This window comes from Phacochoerus africanus, chromosome 9 (assembly GCF_016906955.1).
Source record: "Phacochoerus africanus isolate WHEZ1 chromosome 9, ROS_Pafr_v1, whole genome shotgun sequence".
NCBI classification, from domain to species: domain Eukaryota; kingdom Metazoa; phylum Chordata; class Mammalia; order Artiodactyla; family Suidae; genus Phacochoerus; species Phacochoerus africanus.
This window is the reverse complement of record NC_062552.1, coordinates 81,600,094-81,619,203: the sequence shown is the minus strand read 5'-3', so window position 1 is coordinate 81,619,203 and position 19,110 is coordinate 81,600,094. Positions and strand designations below refer to the sequence as shown.

Sequence of the window (19,110 nt, the reverse complement as noted above, 5' to 3'; positions counted from 1 at the left end):
TACCCAAAAAAGTCAGAATTAGTGTTTCACCTCAGAATTTGACATAGTACCTGGAGCATGGTAGAGGTTCACTAGGAATAGCAGTTAAACTTAGTAGGTATATTAGCGAAGGATAAATCTCTGTATGAATTTTTCAAAACATCTTCATGGCTACTAGTTAAGATTTATTCTTAAAACCAGATTTAAATAAAAGTTTTTATCTGTTTAAACATTAATTTTTGATAAATCCTTTGGTTATTATTTTCTTTTTGGTCTATAGGTGTCACCAGATAAAGCCAATGTATGAAACAAATTACTCTTCAGTGTCTGAATTCGTGTTCCTGGGACTTTCTCCCTCCAGACCAGTACAGGATTTCCTTCTTGCCTTCTCTACAGTGTGTTATGGAACAATTGTTCTAGGGAACCTCCTTGTTGTGTTTGCAGTGATCTTTGACCCTCATCTACATTCCCCCATGTACTTCCTTTTAGCCAACCTCTCCTTTATTGATTTGTGTGTCTCTACCTTAACAGTTCCTAAGATGATTTCTGATCTGTGCTCTGGGCACAAAACCATATCCTTTCAGGGGTGTGTCTACCAGATATTTGTCCCTCACATCCTGGGTGGATCTGAGATGGTGCTGCTTACTGCCATGGCCCTAGACCGATATGTGGCCATATGTAAGCCCCTGCATTACCTGACCATCATGAGCCCCCAGATGTGCCTTTTGCTTCTGTGTGGCACTTGGGCTATTGGCCTCCTTCACGCAGTGGTCCAGGTAGCTTTTGTGGTCCATCTGCCATTTTGTGGTCCTAATGAAATAGATAGCTTTTACTGTGATCTTCCTCAATTTATCAAACTTGCCTGCATAGACACCTACAGAATGGAATTCATGGTTACTGCCAACAGTGGGTTCATTTCTATGGGTGCCTTCTTCTTACTGATTGTCTCCTATGTTTTCATCCTGGTGACGGTATGGAAATGCTCCTCAGGCGGTTTGTGCAAGGCTCTCTCTCCTCTGTCGGCTCACATCAGTGTGGTGATTTTGTTCTTTGGGCCATGCATCTTTGTTTACATGTGTCCATTTCCCACGGTGCCAGTGGAGAAGTTCCTTGCCATTTTGGACTTTATGATTACGCCCCTCCTGAATCCTGCTATAAACATTGAGGGACAAGGACATGAAGATGGCAGTGAGGAGACTGAGTAGTCAGCTCCTGAGCTGACAGAAGATCTCCTAAATAACTCAGGAGAATGCAAGTGGGTACATTCTGTAAGTAGTACTATAAAAATTAAAATATGATACCATCTTGAGACAATTTGTCTTTTCTTCAGCAGCTCAAAAAGCTTAGTTCATTTTAAGTTAATCACCAAATATGTTATTATGTATTTGATTATCTACAAGCTATTTTATAGTTTTAAGATTTTAAAATATAGAAAATAGAAAATACACTTTGTGTGACTTACATTTTAAATATTCCACAGAACATCTTGAATTTTTTAATGAACTCCATGCCACAGTGAGCTATTTGTGTATCTAATCGTTGTTGATATTTTCTTCTGTAATTGGTTGAAAAAGTCTCAACTAAAAAATAATGTTGGGTTCTGCTGTATTTTTGGCCTAGAAATGCAGGATTATTTTCTATATTGATTCTGGTTTGTTGTTACTTCTGTTTCTTTCCTACTTTGTTACTTATGTAAATAGATATACTCAGTTACGTGAATATAATTTTTGAAGAATATTTAACTTCATTATTGGATTAAATATATTCTAATATTCACATATGCCAAAACAAAATGGACAAACAGTTAAACAGTTATTTATGTTTGAGATCATTTTAAGATCTGGAGGGTAAGAAGGCAAAATTATGTCTTTATTCTTTCAACATTACTTTTAACTATTCTCTTTAAATATGTACTGATTGTAAAAAAGAATGATTTAAGATTTAATAGACATTTATCCAAAGAAAATACAGATGGCCAACAAGCACATGAAAAAAATGCTCAACATCATTGATTATTAGATAAAGGCAAATCAAAACTAATGAGGTACCACCTCACAGAATAGCCATCATTAACAAGTCAAAAATAACCAATGCTGGAGAGGGTGTGAAGAAAAGGGAACCCTCACTGTTGGTGGGAATGTAAATTGATACAACCACTATGGAAAACAGTATAGAAGTACCTCAGAAAACTAAATATAGAATTATCATATGTCCCAGCAATCCCACTATTTGGCATATACCTGGACAAAACTTTCATTGAAAAAGATACATGTGCCCCTGTGTTCGTAGCAGCACTATTCACAATAGCCAAGACAGGGAAACAACCTAAATGTCCATCAACAGATGAAATGGATTAAGAAGATGTGGTATATATACATGATGGAATACTACTCAGCCATAAGAAAGAACAAAATAAAGTCTTTTGCAGCAACATGTATATAACTAGAGCCTCTTACACTAAATGAAGTAAGTCAGAAAGAGAAAGACAAATACCGTATAATATCACTTATATCTGGAATCTAATAGACAACACAAATAAACTTTTCCACAGAAAAGTAATTCATGGACTTGGACAACAGACTTGTGGTTGCCAAGGGTGGGGGGAAGGGAGAGGGATAGATTGGGAATATGGGGTTGATAGATGGAAACTAATGCATTTGGATAAGCAGTGAGATCCTGCTATATAGGATAGGGAACTATATACCTAGCTACTTGTGATAGAACTTTGTGGAGGATAATGTGAGAAAAAGAATGTATGTATATTAAAAAAGAATTAATATTCATCAAAGATTAGAGATAGGCTGAGATTGGAAAATGATTGTGAGGAAACTCATATGCAGTGACGTTCAATCATGGTTACCATATAGTACTGAACACCACTCTGTGTTCAAACATTGTGCTTTAGACTTGCAAGCCTGGGATGAACCACTATGCAAAGCAAAGCAGTGCTTTTTGGAAAGATTTACTTGTTGAAATTATATTTTTATACTGAGATAGAATTTAGACAATATATTTCGCATGCTATTCCTCATTTTATAATTGTACAGAATAAAGTATCATCCATTGTGTCTCCCCTTTTCATGTTTGAAAAAAATAATTATTTATCTTCTAGTTTTAAGGTTCAATACTGCTTCTGAAGCTAAATCTTAAATTTTTTAGGCAAAATCCTCCATTTTGAAAATGTCACAAGAGATTTTTTTATGAGGCCACCTGGAGAATCATTTAACTTTCATTAAAAAGCTATTTCTCTTGGAATCTGGACCTACACTGACACTGCTTTCAACCATAAAGCAGAGACAATCATATGACAGTAGTCCATCATAAATGAAATGTCATTAAACCTACAATCCAAGAAACTTAAGGACACCTGACTCAGAAATTCAAAATTTATGAATGGAAAAACATTGAAACTGAAAAGTAAGAGGTAAAAAATGGAAAGTAAAATTTTAATGGTGAGCACATTGCTCTATACAGAGAAGCAGGAATATCATGTTGTACATACAAAATTTATTTAATGTTATAAACCAATGTTACCTCAATAGAATAAGAATTAAGAGCCACCTTAAACTCAGATCAAAATTTGATCAAAACAAAGTCATTTTAGAAATGAAGAATAAACTACTAGGTACAAAGGAGCATTGACATGGTCATAATTACAGTGAATGATTCAGGGGATAAAGATGAAAAGAACCAAGAAAATAAAACCTAATTAAATAGAGAGCTAACACATTTTCAGAGAATATTATATAGAACTATGCAGATGATATTGAATATGTGTATACTCTGAAAATGTGGCAGCACAGTGTAATTAATCTTATAAACTTTTATTAATGTATCTAAAATAAAAGGCCATAATCATCATGGAAAAATTGATCATACATGGTTAATTCCAGACACATCCTAGTAAAATTACTACATATTTAAAATAGAATATCTTCTGAGATGCCTATCAAAGTAACATAAGTAACTTAAATAGGGGAGAAAACCAGGTTGGTATGTGACTTCTTGACAGTGGTATAGAAAAAAAGACAATGATTGAATGACATTTCCAAAAGATTCAAGGAAATGTGAGATAAAAAAATTAATGTAAAGCCAATCTGTCTTTTAAGTATGTAGAATAAAAGAAAAACATTTTTAAGTATAAAAGCTTTTGTTGAAAATGGTAAACATAAGTACTTCCTGAGGAGTTATCTAGGGGATCAGCTTCATCCAGTCCAGTCAAGAGCTATTTGGCGATTTTTCCACAATACTGGTGCTTAGGATTTAGTGCATTCTCTTAACAATTTAGGACTTGAAAGTGAGGCTACACATGAAAGGATGATATGTAAGTGTTACATCTCTGTTAAATCAAACATTTTTAAAGGGGGACAGATGGAAAATAATAAGTAGAAAATATGTTGATTTTCCCAGCAGCAAAAAGTAGGAGTAGGAAAATATAATAAAACTGAGAACTCACATAATTTTTTTAAGAGAACTAAGGATATTACAGAAAATAGGTGTTCCAACAAGTTGTCAAGTTATACCAAAACAATGCAAAAGTAAATTTAAAAAAAAGAACAAACAAAAGAGACAGTGTTGTGGAAAAGACCCTAATAATAACACAAAAGAAAGCAAAAGCATAAAAAATTAGAACAGTTCTATTAAAAGGTATTGACAAACCATGTTCAGTCAGTGACAGGTCAAGTGGAAATTATAATGACTGAAAGTAGAAATTTTCAAATAATATAGGTACCTAATTTAGATTTCTGGGTGTATGGATATATATCAGATTTGTGTCTCAGTAATGGAGAATAGACTTTTTCAGGTGTACGTGTAAGTGCACATACCAGTTACTGGTTATTTAATATCTAATTCCTTTACCAAAGAGTTTATTTCCTGTAGGCAGGTGACAGTTCTATGCAAGAACTTGACATAGTATCTGGCATATATTGGGTACTTTCAGTAGGTGGTCAGGGAAAGCTTATTGCATAAATGAATTTAAAAATTTTTAAGTTTAAAATTTTAAAAAGTGCCTTGTACCAGATAGTAAAATTTTTAAAGTGCACATTTTAAAACTAATTAACATCTTCTTTCAACATTTCTAACATACTAAATTTTAGGGTTTTTTTTTCTTTTATATAAACACAGATCAATAAATAGAGAAAACTCTGTGGTATGTGAATTGTATTCTGGGTCCTTTATAACTTCTGGCTAATGCAACACTTCCTATCTGTCTTTTCTATTTTTAAAAACATTTTCATCACCCAAAAGAAACTTTGTAACTGTTAGCAGTCAATCTCAAATTACTTCTTCTCCTATCTTATGGTAACCACTAATCCATTTTCTGTCTCTATGAATTTTACTGTTTTAAACATTTCATATAATGAAATCTTAAATTAAGCAGCCTTTTGTGTGTCTGGCTTCTTTCACTTAGCATAATATTTTCAAGGTTCATCCATAGTGTCGTGTGTATTGTCCCGAGACATGTTTCTACGATATTTTCTTAGCTTCTTTGCTGAAAACTCCATCTTGTCCTGCTTTACTTTGCCCCATCTTCTTGCTTAAAAACAGTCACAGTGATGGTAAATGACTTAGGCTTAAGAACAAAGACCTAAGGCATAAGTCATTCATAGGGTCAGCTGAATGAGGACATAATGCATTGATCTAGGCTTGACTGACCTGTACAGATTGGCACACTGTTTGCACAAGCACTATATGTCCTCTAAAGAATAAGACAAAGAGGAACCTCATGGCCAAGTGGTTTATGAGCGGTCGTTGGCAGAATATGCATTAGTAAAGAGAACCAAGGTGCAAACCTAGGCAGGCCAGGTTGCCACAAATAGACATGCCATTTACAGAAGCACAGTGAGGATTCTCTGAAATGCTATGCATAGATAGCTAACTCAAATGCTAATGACTGTTAAATGCCTAAAGGTCAGAGTAAAAACTTAACCATCTACCAGCTATGTGACTTTAAAATAATAAAAGAACTTATAAAATAATTTAAAAAACCCTATATCCTCCACCTATAGCCCCCTCCTCACTTGACATAATCCTAAAGAGCACAATAAAAGCAGTGTGGTTTCTTGAGGCAGTGCTCTTGGTCCCTGAGACCTTGAGTCCCCCAGTTCCCCCCTTTACTTCAGATAAATGTCTCTGTATTTTGTTTTAAGTTAACTTTTTCCCTTAAGTTTCACAGCACCTGTTCTTCAGCCCCATCTTGCTGAGCTGGTCTCCGCAAGTGGTACCCAACGTGGGGCAGCAGGCAGGAAGAACGAAGGATCGCAAGGGTTTATCAGAATTTCTTCTCTTTTTATGGTGGAATAATATTCCAGTATGGATATATTGCATTTGTTCATCCATTCATAGTTGATGGAGGTTTAGATTGCCTCAACCTCTTGGTTCTTGTTCATAGTGTTTCTACAAACATTTGTGCACATTTTTTTTTTTGTTTCAAAACCTAGGTACCTTGTGTTTAACATTTGGAGATTCCACCAAACTCCTTTCCACAGTGACTGTACCATTTTACATTCACACTAGTACTGTATGAACATTCCAGTTTTTCCATAATCTTATCAACATTTGATATATACATTTTTCTTCTTTTTATGGCCACATTTGAGGCATATGGAAGTTCCTAGGCTAGGGGTTGAATTGGAGCTGCCCCTCAGACCTATGCCACAGACACAGGAACAACGGATCTGAGCTGTATCTGTGACCTACTCTGCCACTTGTGGTTATGCCAGATCCTTAACCTACTGAGCAAGACCAGGGATTGAACCTCCATCCTTACAGAGACAACATCAGGTGCTTAACCTGCTGAGCCATGGTAGGAACTCCTTAATACTTGATATTTTATTTTATTAGTTTTTATTGTGACCACTGAGTGTGGAACTATATTTCATTGTGTTTTTAATTATCATTCCCCTAATGACTAATGAGGTTGAGAATTTTTTTCACGTTCTTCTTGGTTCACCACATTCCTATCTTCTTAAAAGGAAGATCGATTCAAATCTTCCACTCATTTTTAAATTGGATTGATTGCTTTTTTTATTGTCGAGTTTTAGGAAGTCTTAATATATTTTGCATGCTAGACCAGCATTAGTTTTCTAGGGCTACCATAACAAATTACTACAAACTTGGTGTTTTAAAACAACAGAAATTTATTCGCTCACAGTTTGGGAGGCTAGAAATCTGAAATCAGTGTGTTGGCAGGCGATGCTCCCTCTTGAGGTTCTAGGAGAGAATCCTTCCTTGCCACTTGCAGGTTTTGGTGGCTCTGGGTGTTTTCTAGTTTGTGATTATATAACTGCAATCTCTACCTTCATCTTCACATGACCTTCCCTGTATTTTTCTTTTCTCCTCTTCTGTCTCTGATTATGACACTTATTATTGAGTTAGAGGCCACCTAGGTTTTCCGAGATGATCTCCCCTCAGGATCTTTATTACATTTGCAAAAACCCTTTTTCCAAATAAGACTACCTTGATAGTTTCAGAAATTAGGATATAGACCTATCTTTTTGAGGGCCATCATTCAGTCTACTACAAAACCCTTATCAGATATATGATTTATTTGCTCTCATCTGTAGGTTTTATTTTTATTTTCTTGATTGTATCCTTTGACATAACATAAGATTTTAGTTTTGATGAAGCACCGTGTATCTATTCTTTCTTTAGTGAAGTGTGCCTTGGTACCATTTTAAATTAACCATTGTCTAAAGTAAGTAAGTAAAATAAATACTAAAAATATGTAGATCAGTTCTATGGAAATGTACTTCACACTTATAGGATTGTATTGTACAGATATATATATATTTTTTTCATTTGTAGCCTGGAGAAACTGAGATGAGGAAGGGGAGAGTGGTATGAGATGTGGCTGGTAGATGGAAATCACATTATGCAGGACCCTTGGGTCTTGGAAAATCATAGTTTTTATTTTACCAGAACAATAATGGATAACATTTGGGAGTTTTTTTAGTGCATATTTATTTTGTGTAAGATGCTTGTAAGCATTTTTGTATAATTTATGCATTGTATCCATACCCTATCATAAGAATGAGAAGGTATTTTACAGAAGCTGGCTGAGAGAAGTTAGGCTTCTCAAAAATACTAGCATTGTCCACTCCCTCTTTTCATAGTTCTTAGTTTCAAGTTCACAGGATCCTTCTCTAAGTTTCTAAGTTTTAATAATGACAAACTCTTCCTTTCATTTCTCCAGCCCAGAAGTTAATGCTTTTCTTCTTCATTTAATTTTTTAAAAACTCTTAGTGTCATTTATAATGTGCATTATTTTTAGTTTTTCAATAATTAGCTAACCAACATTTCTAAATGATACTATTTTGTTAAAAGAATTGGTATATTTTTTGTCTCCTGACTAATTCAAAAATTCATAACAGAATTGGTTCTAGATTGATAAGTCATGAGTTCCTACTATATAGCACAGGAAACTATATCAAATCTCTTGGGATAAAACTTGATGGATGATAATATGAGAAAAAATATGTATATATGTATATGTATATATGTATGACTAGGTCACTTTGCTGTACAGCAGAAATTGGCACAACATTATGAACCAACTATGCTATAATTAAAACATTAAAAATCATTTTAAAATGTTTCTGGGAAACAGACCGGCAAATACAGGGTTTTGCAACTGCCTTGGTCTTGTCCTTGGAAATCATTACAGTGATGAGCTCCTTGCAAATGTGACATAAGATGCTATGAATCCAACTATCAGCAAGCAGTGGCATCATGACTATTATTGCTGATTGTATTAAAGTGCCAACTGGAGCTAATAACCTTGTGCTTTACCATTTTGTTACTGATGGTGACTATAAGAAGTGTGTCATTAGTTTGTCTTTCTTATGGCTAATATTCCATTGTATATATATATATACCACATTTTCTTAATCCATTCATCTGTTGATGGTCTTGGCTATTGGGAGTAGTGCTGCTGTGAACATAGGGGTGCATGTATCTTTTTCAGTGAAAATTTTGTCTGGTTGTATGCCTAGCAGTGGTATTGCTGTGTCATATGGTACCTCTATATTTTGTTTCCTGAGGATCATCTGTACTGTTTTCCATAGTGGTTGTACCAATTTACGTTCCCACCAACAGGGAAGGAGGGTATGCTTTTCCCCACATTCTCTCCAGCATTTGTCATTCGTTGACTTGTTGATCATGGCCATTCTGACTAGTGTGAAGTGGTATTTCATTGTAGTTTTGATTGGCATTTCTCTAATAATTAATGATATTGAGCATTTTTTTCATATGCCTGTTGGCCATGCATGTCTTTTTTGGGAAAATGTCTATTTAGTTCTGTGAAGAATGTCTTTGGTAATGTGATAAGGATTGCATTGAATATGTAGATTGTATATAGTCATTTTGACAATATTGATTCTTCCAATCCAATAGCATGGTCTATCTTCCCATCCATTTGTGTTATCTTTGATTTCCTTCATCAACGTTTTATAGTTTTCAGAATATATGTCTTTAGGTAGCCATTATTCCTAGGTATTTTATTCTTTTTGATGCAATTGCAAATGGGATGATTTCTCTGATTTCTCTTTCTGATCTTTCAATATGAATATATAGAAATGCAACTGATTTCAGTGCATTAATTTTGTAGCCTGCAACTTTGCCAAATTCATTGATGAGTTCTAACAGTTTTTTTGGTACTGTCTTTAGGATTTCCTTAGTATAGCATCATGTCATCTACAAACAGTACTAGTTTTACTTCTTCTTTTCAATTTTGGATTCCTTTTATTTCTTCTTCTTCTCTGACTGCTGTGGCTAGGATTTCCAAAACTATGTTGAATAATAGTCATGAAAGTGGACATCCTTGTCTTTTCCCTGATCTTAGTGGGAATGTTTTCAATTTTTCACCATTGAGAATGATGTTAGCTGTATGTTTATCATATATGGTTTTATTATTTGAGGTAGGTTCTTTCTATCACCACTCTCTGAAGAGTTTTTATAAGAAATGGCTGTTGAATTTTGTCCAAAGCCTAAACTAATGCCATTTGCAGCAATATGGATGGAATTAGAGACTCTCATAGTAAGTGAAGTAAGCCAGAAAGAAAAAGACAAATGTCATATTATATCACTGATGTATGCAATGTAAAAATGGAACAGATGATCCTATCTTAAAAACAAACAAAAAAGAAACAGATCATGGCCAAGGAAAGCAGACTTGGGATTCCTAAGGGGAAAGGGAAGTGAGTGATATGGACAGGCAATTTGGAGGTTTTTTTCGATGCAGACTGTAATATTTTGAATGGATGGGCAATGGGACCGTACTGTACAGCACAGAGAAATGTGTGTGATTGGGTCACTTTGCTGTACAACAGAACTTGACAAAACATTGTAAATCAACTATACTTTAATAATTACAAAAGTATGGCATATGATGGATTTTTCTGAATGCTCACAGAAAGAAATGATGAACTTAGATATCTAAAGGTTCATTCCAAGTTATGGTCTGAGAACCAGAAAAATTCTATGGCAGCTTTTAAATAATACTTTGTTTATTGTAGGTACAGATGTAATTTTGCTGAAATCAGCCACAAAATTTAATTTCATAGGTTGCGAAATTATAATTTAATTTGTGAAGTTTGTGAAATTAAGGCCATTGCTTAATAATGAATGCAAATATATTTGTGATTAAAATGTACTCCATCTTCCAAACTTCCAGAGAGATGTGTGTATTTTTTTCAATGCTGGCTTTCTAGGAGTTGTCTCAGGATCAGAGTAGCTTATTTTTCAGGCAGTGTTGTTCAAAGATTGTGCTTATATCCTTGTGCCCAGAAGTCTTAGCCCTTATTGGTACTAGTGGGTGCAGCCTAGCACATGCAAACAGCCTTCCTGACTCTCAGGGTCAGAAGGGTTTTCGACAGGTTCTTTTTGCCAAATTTCTGGCCTCTGCACTCTTTTGCTTGCAGCTACCAGTATTGTGGAAAGTCAACACCCTCTTATTGCTCTGAAATAAGATATCTGTATTTTTTGATAATGTCCTTAGTCATGGGATTCTCTATGCTCTATTCCAAATGCAGTCAGCCACCTCAGAAGAGGGTCTTTAGAACCTGTTTCCCTGACAGAACCCCTGCACCGCTGCATTGGAGTTGGGGGAGAGGATCTGAATTGTAATTTTCCCCACCTCCATCTATATATTCCACATTTCTTTTTTTTTCTTTAGGCTAACCTAATTTTTTCAAACATTCCTCATATAATATGATTTTAAGTGTCCTTACTCTCCTTGAATGAACTTCAGATTCTGTGTATTAAATTTTAAATTCTATATTTAATGTAGCCAGCACAGAGCCATAAAAGATGCAAGGAGAAGGAAGGAAAAGAGTAGAAGAAATGTGAGTAAAGGTTTTTGTTTTTCCTCTAAATAACCAGAGCGTTCATGGTTCAGAGAATGATCACACAATCTATTTTCTGCATTACTGTTTGGAACCAGCTAGGAGGTTCTAAAATATTTCTTTTCACTATTACATTTAAAAGGTTATTTTGAAGTTAACTTATTAACTGGAGGCATCTTTATGGTTGTATTTATTAAGTTGAACTCTTAAGTATAAGAGTTGATGGTGCACATCATTTTTTTCTTCCTGAAAATTAGAATAATTTTATTTTTAAAATCAAACATCAATTCCTTTTCGCAAACCTGGTAACTCTAACCAACTCCAGGATTCTTATTGCCATTTCTGTATTATTTTCTCCAGTGTGATGGGAATATCTGTGTTATTAGCAAAAACATCCACACAATTAGAAGATATGAATGGTACCATTCTTTATTAAAAATGGCAGCTGTAATTATCAGATGCAAAGCTATTGTTGAGAGAGGCCAAGGGGCCAGAGGATAGCTACAGTTAACAGATTTGGTGGTGTTCTTTGCTTTTATTCCATGTTCTTACATTTCTTATTTGTATAGTTGATAGACTTAAAAATATTTAAAATGTTATATAATTATAGAGATATAATTTATGTACCTAAAATTCATCTGTTATATATTCAGCAGAAATCTTGATTGTCTCAACATTCCACAAAACGTTATACTGATCTACTACATTGGGGTGGCAATTCTAATTGGACATACTGATGAGGAAAAAGCAAGTATTTGGAATGCCTTAGATATATCTGGACAGATAGTTGGACATAAACAACTTCAGTAAAGTTTCTAGGGGTACAATTACCATCTTACTGAGCTCTGGTAGTTATTAAATACCTAAACTTGAGCCTCAAGTGATCATGTGATCTAAGCTAGCTGTCTGTTGGGCTGCAGTCTTCTCAGGAGATTTCTGGATGTGAACTCTCTAGTCACTGGGAGCAGGGAGAGAAGAAAGAGACAGATCACTCTTGATTGGTAAGCAGAAGGTTTAATAAGCAAGGAACTTACTCCAGAAGGCTTGTCCTGGGTGGCTGTGAGATGAGTAGATTTTAGCACCCACCCATCAAATCTTAAAACTTTATATAGAGACCTTAACTGGGTTTGGTCTTGTACACAGCACAGACACTTCTTCAATACCACATTGCTATTTCAAGGATATGTCCTTGGGGCAGTCTCTAGGGCAGGGAAATCACACACACTGTAAGGACCGAGGAGGGAAAAAAAGCCTCCAGCTCGTCAGGCAAAATGGTGGTCATGTCTTTTTGATGACTTCCTTCAACACAACCAGTATATCACTATTCAAGCCATTAAATGCAGGTACAAATAGAGCATTATATCATCAAGTGGGAATTGTACATAAGAGATCAGTCATAAGCAGGTCCAGAGGCATGAACAAATTGTATTAGCTTATGGCTCAATTATTTCAACAACTACTACTGTCCAATTGACTTCTCCCCCTCAATATACATCTATGGCTACATAGAGAATTCCTTATAACCAGGGGAATGAAAACTTTAAATTTGTGCCTGAATATACAGTTGGTTTTGCACATGTTGACAGAAGCTATAAGTGAAAGTCTGCAGTTTTATATCCCCAATTTAATGAAATATTACCGTTAAATATGTTAGTTACGGTTAGTATTGTGATTATGACCCTAAAAAACAGTGATGAGGAGAAATTCTCAGAAGAAATGCACACAGTCATTTGGTTTTCCACTTTGGCTAGAAGCTTAGATGTGTACTAATTCATGAAAAATTACTAATGGTTTGATTAGGTAGTCAGTGCTTATCACACATAGAATTGGAAGTCTGGTGGCAAAGAATTCCTGCGGAGGAATTCTGCTATTGGACCTCTCAGAATGGGCACAGATGATGTAAAATATGTGTTTCACATGAATTCTCACCTTAGGGTACCCACTACAGAGGAAACTTTAGAAATCAGGTTGACAGATGACATGTTCTGTGCATGTTAATCTCTTTTCCCAGTCAACTCCAGTGCTTGCTAACTGAACTTTTATCCAAAATGACTAAGGTTTGAAATTAGGTGTTGCTAAACATTCCACTTGATCAAGAAAACATTTAATCAGCAAAATAGCCGTAGCAATGGGCTTTTTGGATGTGGAATTTACAAGCTTAACATGTACCTGATCACCCATAAACAGCAAGTGGAATGCATAAAGAGTACCCCTTTATGGCTCCTTTGGGAGATGAGATCTTAATTCTCTGATTTTGAAATCAAGATACAGAAAATAGTACTAAATCCTTGCACTGTTATACCTAATAACCCACTCACAAATTTTTGCTTCTGATCACTACCTCTTTAAATACTTCCACCAGAGTAGATTATATTTTCATTAAATTGGCTTCTGGAGTAGGATATCTTTTTGAAAGTTTCCAGTCCATTTGGGTGAAGGTTGCTTAGCATTTGGTTGTAATTTAGTTATTTTTATGAGAGAAGTTGAGCTCCAGTCCTTCTATTCCACCATCTTTATCCCATCTCTCTATTTTCATTAAATTGGGAATTAAGACTGACTACTGCTCATTTAAGTTTGGCTAGAGAATGGGTAAAACTATTCTCTGTATTAGTATCTTTGAGGATGATTATAAAATAAACCAGTAATAATTACCGATAATTATCCTTTCTGATAAGTGTGTAAATAGTAACCTTAGATAGCATAGCATTTTAGTCACTTAGAAAATGACTATAATGTTTGAGTTGAAAACCTGTAATACTTGAATTTTATTGTGGAAAATTATACAAGACAATATAAACTGCATTTTTCATGCCTTTTCTACTTTCAGAATATTAGAAAACCCATGCAAATAGTACTTAACACTTATTTTTATTTTATAAGGATAGACAGAAGTAAGAAGATACTCAGTATTCTGGGTAGAAAAAAAGATGTTTAAAAAATACAGTGATGGCAATGCAGAAAATGAATGGCTATACCCATGTGGATGGAATTGGTTTACCCATGAGAATGGACTGAAGCTACAGTAAGATAGAGTCAGCCAAATGGTCCAGTTGTAGTACATTCAACTATCTCTGTGCAGACATGTCCTTGGTGATGTTTCTCTCATTCCCAATTTAGAGTGCATGATCAAATCAGCTTGCAAATGATGCTGTTTCCAATAAGTTTTTACATTGTTATATTGATAATGATACTCTGGTATTTTATTCTTGGCATAATTTACTCTCACTTTCATTGTAGAAAATAATTTTCTGCTGTATTGTGTTGTATAATAAATACACAGTTTTTGAAATAAAATTGGTCTTTGAATCCATAAGTTAAGAACAAATGGCTTATCTTGAGGTACTTTATTTTATGTTTCTGAATCTCATTTTCTTCTTCATAATTTGGGAATAATAGCAAATATTATCCATAATATACTAGCATAAAGCAGGCATTCAAGGATAATACATTATTTTTGTTGAAATTGTTTTAATTTCTTTACTTTTAACTTGAAGTATTGTTGATTAAATGTTATTTTCAGCTGTGCAGCAAAGTGATTCAGTTACATATGTGTATGTGTATATATAACATAGATGATATATATGTTTGTATATTATATAATGTTTTTTTCAGATTATTTTCCATTATAGGTTATTAGAAGATATTGAATATAATTCCCTGTACCATACAGTAAATTCTTGATGCCTATCTACTTTATGCACTAGTAGTTTGTATCTGTTAGTCCAATAATCCTCATTTATCCCTTATCCTCCATTTTCCCTTTAGTAACCATAAGTTTTTTCTTTCTATGTCTGTGAGTCTGTTTCTGTTTTGTATATACATTTATTTCTCTAGATTCTACACATAAGTGATAACACATAATATTGTGTAGAATCACTTTCTCTGACTCAGTATGATTTTCTCTAGGTTCATCCATCTTGCTTGAAAATGTCAATATTTCATTCTTTTTATGACTAACTTTCCATTATATATATATCATATATTCTTAAACCAGTCATCTATTGATGGGCACTTAGGTTGTTTCCATGTCTTGGTCTTGTAAGTAGTGTTGCTATGAACATAGGTGTGCATGCATCTTCTCTAATTAGAGTTTTCATGTTTTCTGGATATATGCCCAGGAGTGGGATTGCTGGATCATCTGGCAATTCTATTTTTGTTTTTAAAGAAAACTCCTTACTGTTTCCCATAGTGGCTGTACCCACTTACATTCCCATCAATAGTGTAGGAGCATTACCTTTTCTCCACACCCCTCTCCAGCATTTATTATTTGTAGACTTTTTGATGATAGATATTCTGACCAATGTGAGGTGATACCTCATTGTGATTTTGATTCTCATTTCTCTAATAAATAGTGATATTGAGAATTTTTATATGCCTGTTGGCCATCTATGTGTCTTTGAATAAATGCCTATTTAGATCTTCTTTTTTTTAATTGATTTTATATTTGTTTGTTTTGATATTGTGTTACATGAGCTCTTTGTATATTTTGGATGTTAACCCTTTGTCATTCAGTTGTTTGCAAATATTTTCTCCCAGTCTGTGGGTTGTCTTTTCATGTCGTTTGTGTTTTCCTTTTCTGTGAAAAAGCTTTTAAGTTTAATTGGGCCTCATTTGTTTATTTTTGCTTTTATTTATTTTGCCTTGAGAGATTAATCTAACAAAATATTGCTACTATTTATGTCTAAGAATGTTTTGCCCATGTTCCCTTCCAGGAGTTTTATAGTGTCAGGTCTTATATTTAGGTCTTTAAGCAATGTTTGAGTTTACTTTTGTATGTAGCATGGGAGAGTATTCTAATTTTATTGATTTACATGTAACTGTCCAGCTTTCCTAGCACCACTTGTTGACAAAACTGTCTTTTATTCATTTATATTTTTGCCTCCCTTGTCATAGATAAATCAACCATAGGCATGTGGGTTCATTTCTGGGCTCTATATTCTGTTCTATTGATCTATGTGTCTATTTTTGTGCCAATACCATACTGTTTTGATTACTGTAGCTTTATAGTATTCTCTGAAGTCTAGAGGGTTTATGGCCTTCAGCTTTGTTCTTTTTCCTCAGTATTACTTTGGCAACTCTTGATCTTTTGTGGTTCCATGTAGATATTAGGATTATTTGCTCTAGTTCTGTTAAAAATATCAAAGATGTTTTACTAGGGATCACATTAAATCTGTAGATTACTCTGGGTAATATGGCCATTTTAATAATATTAATTCTTCCAATCTAAGAGTATAGGGTCTTTCCATTCCTTTGAATCAGCTTCAGTTTCCTTTATCAGTTTTTTCCATTTCTCAGCATATCAGTCTTTCACCTCCATGGTTATGTCTATTTTCAGATATTTTGATTTTTAATACAATTTTAAAAGAGATTTTTTTCAACTTTCTCTTTCTGATATTTAATTGTTAGATAAGTACATTATGTTATTATTATTATTCTGCCACTTTTTTCTATTTCGTTCCCACATTAAGTGAAATAAAATCTATATGTGCCATATTTTTATTTTAGGAATTTTATTGCTGATTTCTACAACTGAATTTCAATCTACTTAATTTATGATTCTAGAATAAAGTAAATTTCTTTTGTAATTTGAAATTCTTAGGAATTTTTAATTAATGATAAAATATTATTTTAATACACTGTGATTAATAAATGATATGGGTATTTGAATGAAAAAATCATCCTTTATATATAAATTAAAATATATTTGTGGAATGTTTATTATGTATTAATTGCTATAATAAGTATTGCACATTCAAGAATTTACCAGGTAATGCATGGCCCCGGCTATTAAGGAGCGTACATTTCAGAACTTCTATACAAATGGTTAATAATGATTCAAAGCATAAATACTATGCTTTTTGTTTTTGTTTTGTTTTGTTTTTTTACTTTTATTGAGTTATTGGAAACCAAACACAGAATAACCTCTGCTGTTATTCAAACTTTCGCTTTATTCCTTAGGTACTGTTCCACTGTTATTTCATTCTCTTTATTTTCCCCCTACTACTTTTCACTGGTATTTGTATAGAGGATTGAGTTAATAATAATTCAGTTGCCTCTTGACAAGAGGTTAAATGAAAGGTTTGACAGGAGGACTCAATGTAACAGAAACAAATAGAGTTAGGAGATGATTCAAGAGAAGTTTATCAAGCATTTCAGCTTCTCAGTTAATGTAGTTCAAGGCATAGGAAGACTGATTAGACAGTCTCTTCATAGAGAACAATCATTAGTGTTGGAATGAAAGGGAAATAGTTCAAGGTGTTCTACTGGTTGATTAATAAGGTTGAAATTCCTTGAATTATATTAGCCCTATTCTTGCACTTAGAGATAGCCATAACATGTAGATATAAATTGAGTGCCTAGAATTTTCACCCTATTTTATAAGGTCTATGTATTTTAAATTTGAAGAGCCTACAGTGAGGTTTCTAGGCATTAAATATTTTCCTTGCATTGCAATTAGTAGCTTTTGAATCTCCTCATAGCATTTTTTATCTCTTTATTCCTTAGGGTATAAAAGGCTGGATTTAGGAGAGGTGTAAAGATAGAGTAAAACACAGCAAGAAATTTGTCCACCCAGGTGATGCTGAGTGGCCACACGTAGATGAAGATGCAGGGCCCAAAGAAGAGCACTACCACTGTGATATGTGCAGTGCAGGTAGAGAGTGCCCTAGATACACCAGTTTTAGAGCTTTGATGAACAGTAAGAAGAATGTACATGTAGGACATCAGCAACACTATGAAGCAGGTCGTGGTCAGAACCCCACTGTCAGCATTCATTAATATTCCCAAGCTATGGGAATCTATGCAGGCAAGCCTGATGATCAGTGGTATATCACAGAAGAAGCTGTCAGTTTCCCTGGGGCCACAAAAAGGCAATTGCATAATCACGGCCATTTGACTTAGGACATGCACAAAGCCAGTGGTCCAGGAAATCGCCACAAGCCCAATGCACTTTTGCACGTTCATAATGGTCAAATAGTGGGGAGGCTTGCAGATGGCCACATAGCGGTCATAAGCCATTACCACCAATAGTACCATCTCACCACCTCCAAAAAAATGTACAAGGAGGACCTGGCACATGCAGCCTCCAAAGGAAATAGTCATTTTTCTCTGACAAAATCTGTAATCATCTTAGGAGTAGTGATTGAACAAAGCCACATATCAACAAAGGACAGATTGGCCAGTAAGAAATACATAGGGGAATGCAAATGGGTGTCAATGATGATTAAGATCATGATGGCGATATTTCCAGATACGATGATCAGGAAAAGGATAAAAAATACCAGTAAGAGTAAGACCTGCATAGTCCATGACTGGCAAAGTCCCAGAAGCACGAATTCTGACACTACGGACAGATTTCCTGTATCCATTTAATTCAGTGTGTTCTCTAAAAGAAGCTAGAGAGAAGGATAGATTGTCAGTTAGTAGAATGGGAAAGATATGTAATTTAAAATTTTGGCTGAAATTCTATCATAAAGAAGTTTAACTGTCATTGATATCTCACATCAATATCTGAATGTGAAAAGGTAAATGTGAAGACAAATCTTGGCAAAATGCTCATGGTACTGTGCCACAAAGAGAATTAAATGTCTAAAACTGACTTTCCAAGATGAGTCTTGTAAATGATTGAGAGGGTACTCTCACAAGGAGGAAATGTGAAAGCAAAATGAAAGGGTTCAGTTCATTACTCCATGACTAGCTTCAGTCCATTACACTAGTGAAAAGAAACTTAGTGCCCTACCACCAACAGTCATTATAACTTAGTAGCTAAAACTTAAGTCACCTACTT

General features: G+C 34.4%; 1 protein-coding gene and 1 pseudogene across 1 annotated transcript; one reads left to right on the top strand and one right to left on the bottom strand.

Annotated features, from left to right (window-relative positions):
* Positions 1-278: 278 nt before the first annotated feature.
* Positions 279-1,184, top strand: LOC125136470 (olfactory receptor 4F6-like). The gene has a single exon (XM_047797295.1). The coding sequence runs from the start codon at positions 279-281 to the stop codon at positions 1,182-1,184; it is 906 nt and encodes a 301-aa protein (XP_047653251.1).
* Positions 1,185-17,777: 16,593 nt separating this feature from the next.
* Positions 17,778-18,694, bottom strand: LOC125136525 (olfactory receptor 4K14-like; annotated as a pseudogene).
* Positions 18,695-19,110: the final 416 nt, after the last annotated feature.

What these genes read in the sequence shown, in the direction of transcription:
- LOC125136470 (XM_047797295.1), top strand. Translation starts at nt 279, where the DNA reads ATGTATGAAACAAATTACTCTTCAGTGTCTGAATTCGTGTTCCTGGGA.